The sequence below is a fragment of the Schistocerca gregaria genome, chromosome 6, assembly GCF_023897955.1.
Source record: "Schistocerca gregaria isolate iqSchGreg1 chromosome 6, iqSchGreg1.2, whole genome shotgun sequence".
Taxonomy (NCBI): Eukaryota; Metazoa; Arthropoda; class Insecta; order Orthoptera; family Acrididae; genus Schistocerca; species Schistocerca gregaria.
The window spans coordinates 172,727,303-172,741,692 of record NC_064925.1 but is presented as its reverse complement, the minus strand read 5'-3'; the positions used below and the strand labels follow the sequence as shown (position 1 = coordinate 172,741,692).

The 14,390-nt window shown below is 40.8% G+C and overlaps 1 protein-coding gene across 1 annotated transcript in view; it reads left to right on the top strand.

Annotated features, from left to right (window-relative positions):
* Positions 1-14,390, top strand: part of LOC126279049 (serine/threonine-protein kinase/endoribonuclease IRE1-like) — a 138,081-nt gene that overhangs the window by 99,427 nt on the left and 24,264 nt on the right. The window contains exons 12-14 of the mRNA XM_049979458.1: positions 11,508-11,701; positions 11,781-11,899; positions 12,030-12,180. Of these exons, the coding sequence (XP_049835415.1) occupies positions 11,508-11,701; positions 11,781-11,899; positions 12,030-12,180 (464 nt within the window). The remainder of the gene's footprint in view (positions 1-11,507; positions 11,702-11,780; positions 11,900-12,029; positions 12,181-14,390) is intronic.

The following is a 14,390-nucleotide window of genomic DNA, read 5'->3' as shown; positions in this document are numbered from 1 at the left end:
TGCACCACTATGGGGTTTGATTACCAACAGGAGCTTTTAGGACGAGTCTGGTGACCAGCGTACTGGTGGAGGCTGGTGTCCCTCCACTGCAGATCAGACATGCACAACTGCTCACCAGTTATGCAGCACACATTCATATTTCCCCTAAGCATCCGAATTACCATCTCCTTTTTCCGCCTACGGCAGTCCATCTCCCACATCGGCGACCCAGATGGGGGCTAATGATTGCGGTTTGCGTGCGGGCCCTTGTCTTCGAACTGGAGTCCTTCCCTTTACCACCTCTACTTGCGGTCCATTCATGTACGCCTCCATGGTGTACGCCTTGGCCGCAGCTTCATCTGGATCCTTTACATGGCCCTAAAGGCTCCGTTAACCCCACCACTCTCCGCTGTCACTTCCTCTCGATTCTCGACGTGTTCCAGGGCTCTGAAGTGGTTTACACCTATGTCTCAATGGCTAATGGTCATATAGGCTTCTCATATGTTCACGGAGGACATATTGAGCAGCACTCCATGCCAGTTGGCTGCAATGTTTTCACTGCAGAGCTGGTGGCCATATCTCGTGCTCATGAGTACATCCACTCATGCGCTGGCGAGTCATTTCTCCTGTGTACTGACTCATTGAGCAGCCTACAAGCTGTCAACCAGTGCTACCCTCGCCATCCTCTGGTAGCGTCCATTCAGGACTCCATCTATGGCCTGGAACGGTCCCACAGTTCTGTTGTGTTTGTGTGGACCCCAGGACACGTTGGAATCCCCGGCAATGAACTTGACGGCGGGCTGGCCAAACAGGCAATGTGGAAACCGCTTCTGGAGATAGGCACCTCCAAAACTGACCTGTGTTCTGTCTTACACTGCAGGGTTTTACGGCTTTGGGGACGGAATGGCATAACAGCACACACAACAAACTGCATGTCGTTAAGGAGATTATGAATGTGTGGAAGTCTTCCATGCAGGCCTCTCACAGGGAATCAGTTGTCCTCTGCTGGCTCTGCATTGGCCATACGTGGCTAACGCATGGTTACCTACTCTGTCGCGAGGACCCACCTCAGTGTCGCTGTGGCTCCCAAATGACAGTCGTCCACCTCTTGCTGGACTGCCCACTTTTAGCCGCTCTGCAGCAGACTTTTAACTTTCCCAGCACCCTGCCTTCGTTGTTGGGCAACAATGCCTCCACAGCAGCTTTAGTTTTACGTTTAATCCATGAGAGTGGATTTTATCCTACTTTGTAGGTTTTAGCGCATGTCCTTTGTCCCTCTGTGTCCTCCACCCTAGTGCTTTTAGGGTGGAGGTTTTAGTGTGTTGCGGAGTGGCTGGCTTTCCCTTTTTATTCTTGTGGTTGGCCAGCCACTGTAACCTGCTTTCATGTTTTACTCTCTTTTGTTTCTAGCATCTCTCTGTTGTTTTCTTGTAATCTTTCATTCCTTTTAGTGTTCGTTGCCTTCCCTTCGTTCTTGTGGCTTTTCCTTTCTTTCCATTCTGAGTTATATGTTTCGTCCGTTTTATTCTCACACTTGTGGCTTTGTTTTATTAGGAACAAGGGACCGATAACTTCGTAGTTTGGTCCCTTCTCCCGCCTTTAAACCAACCAACCAACCAACCTACCTGTCCAACAGAATGAATGACCACCTCCAGGCTGTGGCCAAGAACAAATTTGATCACCCGCTGACACAACATACTGCTGAGCACTACACACTCGAGTTCAGTGGCTGCTTCATGACCCATGCCATATGGACCATTTCCTCTAGTGCCAGCTTTTCTGAAGAACTACATAGATGGGAGTTCCTCTTGCAGCACATCCTCTGCTTCCATAATCCTCCTTGCCTCAGTCTCTGCTAATCCACTTTTCCTGCACTCTCCACCCAACCGTTCCCCTTCCTCTACCCTGTCACACCCTCCCAGGCCATGCCTTCATGTCAGCTTCATCATACGCAACATCTCAATGACTCCAGTATGGTGTATCATGTGCCTAGCCCACACATTTGTCGCTCTTCCCTCTCGCATTCATAGCTATCTCACCTACTGCCTCCCTTCGAGCCTTTAGTTACCTATCCCCATCCCCTTCTTCCTGCTTCCCGCCTCTTTCTCCTTCTACCCACACCACCCATCATAACCCCCATCCCACCCTAGTCCACTTGCCAAACTACGGTCACTCGGTGTGTGTGTGTGTGTGTGTGTGTGTGTGTGTGTGTGTGTGTGTGTGTGTGTGACGGACGGACGGACGGACGGTCGGTCGGTCCCTGTCCTTTACTCTTAAAATTATTTACATTCTGCCAAATCTTTCAGTCTATGATGATAATTTTATATGGTTCACACTGAAAAACAAATACTGTAAATGTTGATAAACTCAAAGAAGTGACAGTGGTAAATATATATGTTGTAAGAACTACCCTGTTTCTACCATGAATAATTTCCACCTGTTCCTGATTCTCTGGTACAAATATTTCCCACCTGGTAACTTATATGATGGACATAGAAATAAACAATAAATTGAGCAGTTTTATTTGTTAATGTTCCTAGAGAGTACATTTCATTATTATGCTGAGAAAAAAGAAAGTATGTAAAAAGAGACTTTGAAACCCCTAACAGAACACACCAGTAATTTGCTTGTAGAGCTCTCCTATAAAATGTGGGAGACGGGATGCATTATTCTCATGGGAGTATGTAATTCCATACAGTAATGGTTTGTCAATTGCAGCTGATGTTTAGGAAGTTGTAGTTGTATCTGACTAGCACTTCTGTGGGATCTTAAGGCAGAATTTCCCAGCAAATTAAAAATATGGCATACCTCAATCACACGTCATGGAAAACAAGATGACTATATGTACTCCAGGACTATTAAGATTTTAATGCATTTCTGACTTCATAATAAATGTGTGATTTAAGCTGTATCCCAGTGTAGGTTCTAGTGTGCACCACTCTCTCTTGCAGGCTGTATGAATAGTCAATGATAAAGTTTTAATTATTACCTTGAAAAAATCGAGCTATGATCATGAAACATCCTTTCTATGTATTTATCCTTCAGTAAGACACATTTTTCCTATTGATGGAGGACTTGGCAGAGATCTTGTTTGTAGAATTCTGCACTTTGATTGTTCGAGACACATTCCACCTTGAAACCTTCCTTGCCATCATTTTGGAAATACCTGCCAGTTTTCTTAATTTGGGGCATCAGGTCAGTAGAGTATGAGGTGGGGAGGGAGGAGGCTAAATTTTATTCTCCAAGAAGCAGCATGTGCGACTGTCATGCGTGTAATAAGTGGTGGAATACGCACACAACCTTTGGGCAGCTTCGTGCAACACTTCGTCTTGACAACCTCCCACAGCCTCATCAAGAGATTTGGAAAAATTTATGTTGCTACCCGGTTCAGCAGGTTTTCCATGAGTTTTTGGCAGTCATGGGGCACAGCAGGCGGCAACCTTCATTGTGTTCAAAATGTAATGCAAGGCTGAAGCAGTGGATAGCTGGTTTGGGAGTGGAAAAGTACTGAGACCACAAAGTAAAGTACATGTAATCAACAATTTATTAAAAACAATCCAAATCTTTACAGTTAGGAAATACACTAACAATGAAATGGTAGGATTGAAATATTGTAAAGTTGAAAAAAAGAACTTTCAGTACAAGTAGTGATCAAGGCATAACAAATAAAAAAAAAATGAAGAGTAGCTTAAGGTCAACTGGCAAGTGTCTTCCACAGCTGCAGTACAGTGAATTTTAAATCAGAGGGAATAAAAAGTACTCAACAGTGATGGTTAAATACTTGGACCACAAGTCATATAACTCAAGGTTATGAATAGGCACAGTACCACCCGAAACTTAGCCACTGAAAAGTTAAGTTAACACAAAATTAAAGACATATTTCATCAGTAACCAAAAAAATCCTGAAGTTACAAGTAGATTTAGTAGAACACAATTCGGTACTGTTTGCAACGTAATGGTGTAAGGCAAATTCAAATCATTCTTAGCAACAGCACCAACAGCTTATCACAGTGATGTACTTGGTAATGTGAGAATACCAAGAACAGTTATAGATTAAGAAAGTAAGTACTAAATCTAAAGTTGTAGCCAGACCCAAAACTTATAGTTTTGGTTGCAAGGAACTTTAACAGTGTTTTAAAAGAAAGACATGAACTAAATTAATAACCAGCAGCCACATAAGCAAACTTTACAGGTGGCAAAAATGACTTGGGATTTCCCCTGATATACGGTGAAAGTACAAGAAGTCCATATGTAACTATATACAGGTTCCTGCAGCAAAGAGGCTAAGCCAAAACAGTAACCTGAACTTATACTAAAGGATGGCTTTGGGCAGTGCTTGTTAGATTTAAATAAAGGTCGAAGAAAACATATATAAATTGAATAACTGAAAAATTATTTGCATGACAAATGCTGAGCATCAGTAGCAGCAGATAACAGCAGGAGCTGCTTGAATACACAGTCAGGGTGAGCAAGACTCAGCAGGCAGCATGACAAGATAAACAACTGACACATGGATCTGATATACTCAGCTGGCAAGCTGTCTTACAAAAGTAGATCTCATGTGTTGGATGAATAAAAAAATGTATTTGGTGACTGCACAGTGAGGTCCCTGATAATAAAGCATTAAATATACATATAGTCAGAATTAATCACTATTCAGTTTTAAAACCAGTATGTAAATTAAGTTTAGCAACCACTAAAAACACTAGCAAAATATATTGAATGAACACTACTTTCATAAAAGGCAAGGCACTAGATAAAATAAAAGGTAAGCAGCTTATAGGTAGTCGAAGGATAGTGCCTAAGAAAATACCAAACTACTTAAACACCCTGGCAAACATGAGACAAAAGAACAGGGCAGATAATCTACAAAATAATATAACAGAAAGCACACATCACAAGACAGCCATGTTGCTAAGTATTGTGGTGAATGATTTACAAATCTTGTAACTTAATGCACATTCCCTACTGTCAGTATCAAAACACCAGAAAGTGCCTTTAGCTTGCAACACCTGACCCGAGTCTTGGCACAAATATCAAGTAGACACAGAGGGAACCGGGCTGCCACACAAAGCACAAAAATTAATGTCTGTACCTAAGAACTCACTGTAGTCCAATATGTGGGCAGGCATTAGTTTCCCAAGCAGGCTTCCTTCCTTCAGCAATCAGGTAGATGACAGTCAAGTTCCCAACCAGCATGGTGGCACTCTGTAGGTGAGGTGCCCATCTTCCAGCAGTTTTCAGCCAACACAGAGCACTCAAATGTCCAGAATTAAGACGGTCCTCCAACTGCCACTGCTGCGAGCTAGTTCGCCGTGATAGCTAGCCGAGGAACAGTGGTGCCATTAGGTGTCAGTGACCACTTATGGCCGCACGCCTATGGGGGCCTCACAGAAAAGTTGTTGAAGCTATTAAAATTTTAGCTACTTAATTGTCCATCTCTATTTTCTTACAAATGTTGTAGTATTTATCTAGGATTGTCTGGCAACTTTATGACAATTATGTGGCGGCACACCAATCATACAAGTTTGGGACTGCAGTCTGGTTCTGGTAGGCCTATTACATTACACTATTCAAGTGGGAATACCTGTCATGAATCAGTGCATGGGCACTAGATGGCAGTAACACATGGAACTCAAGAGACTGTTTTGCTGTAAAATCGTTCATACAGACTTAAAAAAAATTAAAATAAGTTATTAAATTGTATACTTAGAGAGGAAGCCGATCGCCGTATTAAAGAAAGAAGCATGTTAAATGGAAAATACACCTACTTTTCTTTATACCATATTCACAGCCCACTTGGTATGCACAGTTTTTCCGAATTGATGCTTCAATCCAACAACAAGCAAATGCAACAATGTTCTGTGGAAGAGACAATATAGGCAGGAGCATTGTCTTGGCCAGTAAACCTACCAAGTGACACTTCACTCTTTCTTCAAGGTATCGAACTGGTAGAAGTGAACAAGTCTTTTATCTCTGAAGATGTAGTTGTACCAATTTCATCCATACATACTAAAGGTACCCCATCCTTTGGTAAGTCAATGTGAACGTACTTAGCACAAAGTTTTTTTTTTAGATCATCATGTCTGGAGGACCCACAAGAGACTGAGACATAGGGAGAAAATGGGAATACAGTGAATCAAAAAGGAGAAGAATGGCTGAGACAATTACATCAACCAAACTACAAGTTAAAGTTACATCAACCAAACTACAAGTTAAAGTATGATGAATTTCTTAATAAATCTTATGGCATAACTGCACCAGATGCCTCTGATGAGGCTCTTATCCAAGTGTCTTTAGTTTCTGAAACAGAACCAGCTCCAGGATCGAATGACTCTGTTACACTTTCTGATACAGCATCAGAGTTGGATGAAACTGTTGTGATCCAAGATTGTGAGCCAATTAAAGACTTCAGAAGTGATAATCAAGAGCAAACTGTTCATATAAAAGGGTCCTTTATAGATAAGATCTGGGAAAGTGGGTATTATCAGTAACAGATTCGCAGCATCATGATTTAATGCAAAATGGCTCACAGCAAAACCTAGAGAAACCTGATGTAAGTAACACCAAAGTTGCAAATAAGACGTTTTACTAAATTTCATTTTACTAGAAAATTGAGTAACAGCAAAAAGCTACATCGTAGATGGTTAGCTTACTCCATATCTCAAGACAAAGTTTATTGCTTTCCATGCCGACTTTTGTCACATTTGCAGATACAGATGGTAAAAGAAGGATGATATTACTGGAAAGATCTGAGTAGAATATTGCAAAGGCATGAACAAAGTCAAGGACACACGGAGTGCGTGATTAGATGGTAAAGGAATCAAGTATGGAAAAACAATAGATAAGGAAAATGAGACACTGACTAGGGAATCAAAAAGTATTGGTGTAAATTGTTTGAAAGATTGATCGATATTATAAAATACTTAGCTTCACACAATGTGCCATTAGGTCATCGAGAATCCCCTAACCTAAACAATAGCGGGAACATTGGAAATTTTATAGACCTATTTAAATTGTTATCCAAATATGATCTAACTCTAAAAGAGCACTTGCAACGTGTTAACTAAAAGCAACTTTGTCGGTATTATCTGAGGCAGGACATACAAAATGAATTAATTACATTAATCTCCAAATCTGTTAGCAATGAAATTATAAACAGACTCAAACAAGCAAAATATCATGCCTTCATGCTCAATTGTATTAGAGATTTGAATCATGGGGAACAAATGTCAGTAATATTAAAATTTTGTAATTCCTCAACTGGAGAGATAGAGGAAAGTTTTATTGCTGTCTCAGAAACAGTGGGAGAGTATTTAACAAATGCCATATTAAAGGGACTAGATAATAATGGCCTACACAGCAAAAAACTGTCGAGGGCAGGAATATGATAATGTTGCCAATATGGTTGGCATTAACAAAGGTGCTAGAACCAGAATACTCGATTTTAATCCACAAGCTTTGTTCACACCTTGCGGATGCCATTGTTGGAATTTGCTTTGCTAGATATCAATAAAACTTCTACAACAGCTAAAACATTTTTTGACTTCATCAATAAAGTTTATGTGCTTTTTACAAAAGCAAGCATTGGGCCCTTATAAAAACTAAAATGAAATTGGCATTGAAACCTCTGTCTGAAACGTGATGGGAAAGTAGAATCGGAGCTATAAAAGCAATATTTTTGCAATTTGATGATGTCATTGAAAGTGTGTGTGTTCTGAAATTCTTAACGAGTGAAAAGCAGTCTTGAAAGAAATGTTAACTTTTGAATTTAGTGTTGCAATACAGAGATGGTATGAGATTTTACTACATGTCAATAATATAAGTAAACTATGACACTCAACTTGAAAGTCGCCATTGATTCCTTACATTTGTTTCATGACTGGATTCAAAAATCCATAACACAGGATTTGAAACAAGAGTCACAGAAGCTCGATTGTTTGTAGAAAAAAGTGGTTACATAATGGAGCCTCAGTTTTAAAAGAAAAAAGAATAGCACAGAAAAAAAGAATGTTCAGTTACAAACAAATTGATGAAATTATACAATCTGCTGAAATGCAGTACAGAGTTAGCTTTTTTTAACACAATGATAGATGCTATAATAGTCTACAATGAATCTCGATTCAAAGCGCTCAACGAATGTTTCGAACAATTTGGTTTTATTTATGATATGAATTATTTGAAATCATTAACCAAGGATGACGTGTGCAAACATTGTAATGATTTAGGTATCATACTTCGAGAAGGCAGCATACAGCCTTTTGCACTTATGAGGAACTCCAACTTTTAAAGTTCAGTCTACAGGACTCAATCAAAGATGCAAAACAACTTATTCAGTAAATATTAGAAAATAATTAGGAAGAAGTATAACCGCATCTTTACATAACAATCAGAATAATGCTCACGGTTCCAGTCAGTACAGCATCTGCCGAGAGAAGTTCCTCAAAGTTAAAATTGATTAAGACCTACTTCAGAAGCACAGTGTGCCAAGAAAAACTATCTGTGATGTCAGTAGTACCAATTGAAGTGGAAATAGTGGCTGGTATTAACTACGATGTAATCATTAAAAAATTCAGTGAGGCGAAAAGTCAGAAGTTGTGTTTATTTTGATGTGTGAGTTAAATGTAATTTTTGTCATTGAAATAATCCTTGGATATTATAATAATAAAATGTGTGTACTATTGTTATTAGTGTACAATTCAGCTCATTTAATTTAGCATTTTCCTTCTGACTGGAAAGTGAAAAGAACCTTGCAAAGCTGATTCATCGCTGACATTCAGTTTTTGTGTAGCGCCGCCACTGCCGAGGAAGAGGTTATATCCTGTCTCCCACTGTGTTGATGTGTGCCCTCATAAGGCAAAGCATCCTCTGGTTTCCCATCAATGGCCAGAAACATACCTAACATAGATACTATTACTAGTCAAGTGCAAATGGCTCAGAAATGTGGAACACTGATCCCTGGCTAATTTTCAGTTTTCTCACTGTTACCTTGATTGTGATAACTGTTCTTTGAGCACTGTAGTCCACTTCTCTTGCCAGTCCTGGTTCTTTCCAGAGATATGATTAAGCCCTTTATCAATCCATTCAGATTTATTTGACCACACTGGAAGCATATGCACCACATAACCACTGTCATATGGTTATATGATTGGGCATTGTTCAACCAACTCAACATGGATTGTTTCAGCATTGTTCCTCTTCAAATGTAGAATACAGGTTGTCACATTGTACTCCACTTTACCAATGGGCTGCATCACTTCTAGCAGTGTACTGTGATTCTCTAGAGTGGAAATTTCAGTTTTGACAAGTACTACAGATGTATGTCTGAGGGGGAGGGGGGGGGGGGGGGAACTACCTAACTTAATTTTTTCAAAATGCTAATTAAAACTTTATTATAACTACCCTCCATAGATTCTGTGGTTACCCTGTAGAGAGAATATGCATAATCAAAGAGCCAACCTAAAGAGATCGCCGTGCTTCGGCATAGGTGGCACAGCGATTGCTGCACCGTGTGCAGAAAAGCCTTATACAAGTTGGTGGACTGGGCCTTTGGGCAAACTAATGTTTACCTGACATTTGCATTCTCTGCTGTTAGACTGTGATTTCACTCTCTATTTCATGGTGTTTCCCTGCTAGTAACAAACAATAAATTTATGTATAATAAACCACTCATACACTCCTGGAAATTGAAATAAGAACACCGTGAATTCATTGTCTCAGGAAGGGGAAACTTTATTGACACATTCCTGGGGTCAGATGCATCACATGATCACACTGACAGAACCACAGGCACATAGACACAGGCAACAGAGCATGCACAATGTCGGCACTAGTACAGTGTATATCCACCTTTCGCAGCAATGCAGGCTGCTATTCTCCCATGGAGACGATCGTAGAGATGCTGGATGTAGTCCTGTGGAACGGCTTGCCATGCCATTTCCACCTGGCGCCTCAGTTGGACCAGCGTTCGTGCTGGACGTGCAGACCGCGTGAGACGATGCTTCATCCAGTCCCAAACATGCTCAATGGGGGACAGATCCGGAGATCTTGCTGGCCAGGGTAGTTGACTTACAGCTTCTAGAGCACGTTGGGTGGCACGGGATACATGCGGACGTACATTGTCCTGTTGGAACAGCAAGTTCCCTTGCCGGTCTAGGAATGGTAGAACGATGGGTTCGATGACGGTTTGGATGTACCGTGCACTATTCAGTGTCCCCTCGACGATCACCAGAGGTGTACGGCTAGTGTGGAGATCGCTCCCCACACCGTGATGCCGGGTGTTGGCCCTGTGTGCCTCGGTCGTATGCAGTCCTGATTGTGGCGCTCACCTGCACGGCGCCAAACACGCATACGACCATCATTGGCACCAAGGCAGAAGCGACTCTCATCGCTGAAGACGACACGTCTCCATTCGTCCCTCCATTCACGCCTGTCGCGACACCACTGGAGGCGGGCTGCACGATGTTGGGGCGTGAGCGGAAGACGGCCTAACGATGTGCGGGACCGTAGCCCAGCTTCATGGAGACGGTTGCGAATGGTCCCCGCCGATACCCCAGGAGCAACAGTGTCCCTAATTTGCTGGGAAGTGGCGGTGCGGTCCCCTACGGCACTGCGTAGGATCCTACGGTCTTGGCGTGCATCCGTGCGTCGCTGCGGTCCGGTCCCAGGTCGACGGGCACGTGCACCTTCCGCCGACCACTGGCGACAACATCGATGTACTGTGGAGACCTCACGCCCCACGTGTTGAGCAATTCGGCGGTATGTCCACCCGGCCTCCCGCATGCCCACTATACACCCTCGCTCAAAGTCCGTCAACTGCACATACGGTTCACGTCCACGCTGTCGCGGCATGCTACCAGTGTTAAAGACTGCGATGGAGCTCCGTATGCCACGGCAAACTGGCTGACACTGACGTCGGCGGTGGACAAATGCTGCGCAGCTAGCGCCATTCGACGGCCAACACCGCGGTTCCTGGTGTGTCCGCTGTGCCGTGCGTGTGATCATTGCTTGTACAGCCCTCTCGCAGTGTCCGGAGTAAGTATGGTGGGTCTGACACACTGGCGTCAATGTTCTTTTTTCCATTTCCAGGAGTGTATATGCATGATGAAACTACGTGGCAACGTACGCAATGTGGGTGCATTGAGCTAGACTGTTTTACCATCATTATGTCGACAGAAACAATTGAAAATAAATAATCTTTGCTGAAGGTAGAGTGTACATAAATATATTCGATAGCAGCTAAAAGAGTGAATTGTTTCTGCTACTTATATCACATCTCATCAAATTTTTAAGTCATGTAAAAATTAAGGACATGTAAGGTATGATTATCTTCCCGTATAACTTCAGTGAATTGAATGATAAGAAAAAGGTATGACATGAAGAAAGATACCCTCTGTTGTGTCCCTAACCGTTATGCAAAGTGTGTTCATGTGAATTGTAGTAGCATTGGTCAGAGTAAACTGTTATGCTTGCTCGCTATTATTTATATGACTGATAAGATCAAAACAATAATATTTTGTGAATTTCAGTTCACCGTGACATAAAACCACACAATGTCTTGCTTTCAATGCCAGATGGGAAAGGGGAGGTCAGAGCAATGATATCAGATTTTGGTTTATGTAAGAAACTGAAGATTGGGCGCACATCTTTCTCTAGACAGTCTGGTGTAACAGGCACAGAAGGATGGATAGCACCAGAAATGATGAATGGATGTGTTCGTGCGGTAAGAACAAAACTAAAGGACAACTTTGTTCATAGTGATTGTTCTTGTAAATATCTTTATTTGATGCTTTATTTTTCAGACTTGCGCAGTTGATATATTTTCTATGGGGTGTGTTTTTTATTATGTTTTGACTGATGGCAAACATCCATTTGGGGATGAATTGAGGAGACAGTCCAATATTGTTACTGGAGAATATAGGTATGACCATATCCATTTGACGTAACTTTTAAATTTTTTCTTTGTTGTTTAGCTTGACAGTTGCCTCCATACTTAGTCAAGTTCAGGGAATATTTTTTGCACAACTCACTTCTTGTGTGTGAAATTGCAGACTGGCAGACTTGGAAGGAGAAACCAATGCTCTGCAGCACAATCTTATATCAGCAATGATAACAGCAGATCCTGGTAGCAGGCCATCAGCAGTTGCTGTTAGGAACCATCCTGTATTCTGGAATGGTGCTCGAATATTAGCTTTCTTTCAGGTAAAAGAATCTACTCTCTCTCTCTCTCTCTCTCTCTCTCTCTCTCGTATCTCTCCACCCCCCTCCCCTCCCCTTCCTTCCTCCCCCTCATTTTCTCTTCCTGTTGTCTCTTGCACCTTATACTGCCTTCTGTCCTCCCTCTCCATCTCCCTTCGCTATTTTCCTTTGCTTCTCTGTTTCTTCAAGTCTGCACACTTCCATTTATTTTGGGCACAAAAAGTTTTGTGTATGAAGAACATTCACGTAATTGCTCCTTTCTTTAATATGGTTAGAAAACCACAGTGTGTCTCAGTAACAAAATGAAGGAAAATTGAAAATTTCATTGTAGATCAGTATTCTAATAAAAAAGGAAATCCTTTGTGAGCTGAATACAAAATGGATTTAGTTGCACCAATACTAAAACCTACAGCTGTTCATTCTTTATATGGAGATTGGATTCCTCATTGTCTGTTAGTTATCTATTTCTTATAATTGACCTTGTTGCACACTGAATCCCACTTCACATTTTTAAAACTGTAGAGAATCTGATATAAATTTCAAATCTTGGAATGGATGCTTTTCTAATGTCCTCCCCATACTCAGCATGTACCATACATGTTCAAAAACTATTGTGGTACTGCTCTCCATTTTTGCATAATGGAATACTGTAGAACTTACATGATCTCCCATCTGATTTAAATCTCGGAGACCACACACTGTCTTAACTTGTTTCAGTCTTTTCTTCTATTTAGTTAGTTAAATGTTCCATAGATATGTCTCACAGCATTTTGTCATGAAGTAGAATGACAGCTTACGTATCTTTATCGATACATTTTTTATGTGGAACATTGTATGTGTTACAGTGAGAAAAAAGATTGCAACCAGCCACACTGTTTTTGAGACAATAATTTAATTTTCCTTAACTAGTTTCAGTCCTAGGACCTATATAATATTGTTGAACTTGTAAGTAATACCACTTTTTATGGACTATGAGATGCTATGGACTATAAGATACACCTTAATTTTTAAGCAATTTTTCATAAAAATAACATTTTCACCATTTTTATTATTAAATTGCATAGACAGGCTAAAAAAATTCTTCGTTTATAAAACCAAACTGACTTCAAAATCCCTGAAAATCGTCATCTGAACTTTCTTCTTCTTCTTCTTCCTCTTCCTCTTCCTCTTCTTCATCGTGGTTTGCCCTCTTCATATATAAGATGGTCTTCACTGCCGCCGAGAGTGTTCCTTAAGCTGCACTTCTTGAAAGATTTAACAATAATGTCTTCTCTCACCCTTGACTATGACTGTTTTACCCACTGACCACTTGTTTGGTTGTAGATCATTTTAATGTGCCCTTTGGTGTGAATTCTTGTTGGGTTTTTACCATCTATTTGTTCCATTCCTCTCTCATATACACTTCAAATGATTCATTTATCAAGACATCAAGAGTTTGCAGTTGTGAAGTAAGTCGTCCTGGAATAACAGAAACCTCTGTATTTCTCTGTCTCAGTTTCTCTTTCACAGAATTTTTCAAGTGACTGATAAACTGATCTAGTATAAGAAGAGAACTCTTCTTCAATACAATGCATTTCCTTCTCTCCCATACTCCGTTAATCAATAATTTCATAACACACTCATCCATCCAACCCTTGTAATACATGAACAACACCGTCTGGTGGCATTTCAGAAGCTTTTGGCAATGTTTTGCACTTCAAAATTCCTTCAGCATAGCATGAAAGGACAACAGTGTAATGCATTTTTTCATGTCCACTTGTTTTTATAGTTACAGTTTTAGCACCTTTAACGGCAAGAGTTTTGTTACTCAGCTAATCAAATGTCAGAGGAGTCTTGTCCATATTCATTATTTGTCTTAGTTTTTGGTTCAGTGTTGAATATAAAGCAATGGAAAGATAATATTTTCTCTTCATACTCTGGTGGCATTTTCTGTTAAATTTTGGTTTCATTTCACATGCTAAGTCCATGATGCTTGATAAACTTGTAGCACCAACCAACTCCACCCTTAAAATAATCAAGTTTCACTGTGTCGATAGCTTATGAGTGTGTCTTTGAATCTTTTTATATTAAATTCTAGATCCATTTCAGTACATCATCTTCTAGTTTTGCACTCGGTCCTCAGCACATTTAGTCTTCTTCATTTTTTTTTTTAGTTCTTCTTTACTACCCCACTAGCCGCTAATATTTTTTTCTGTTGGTGCAGGATCATAATG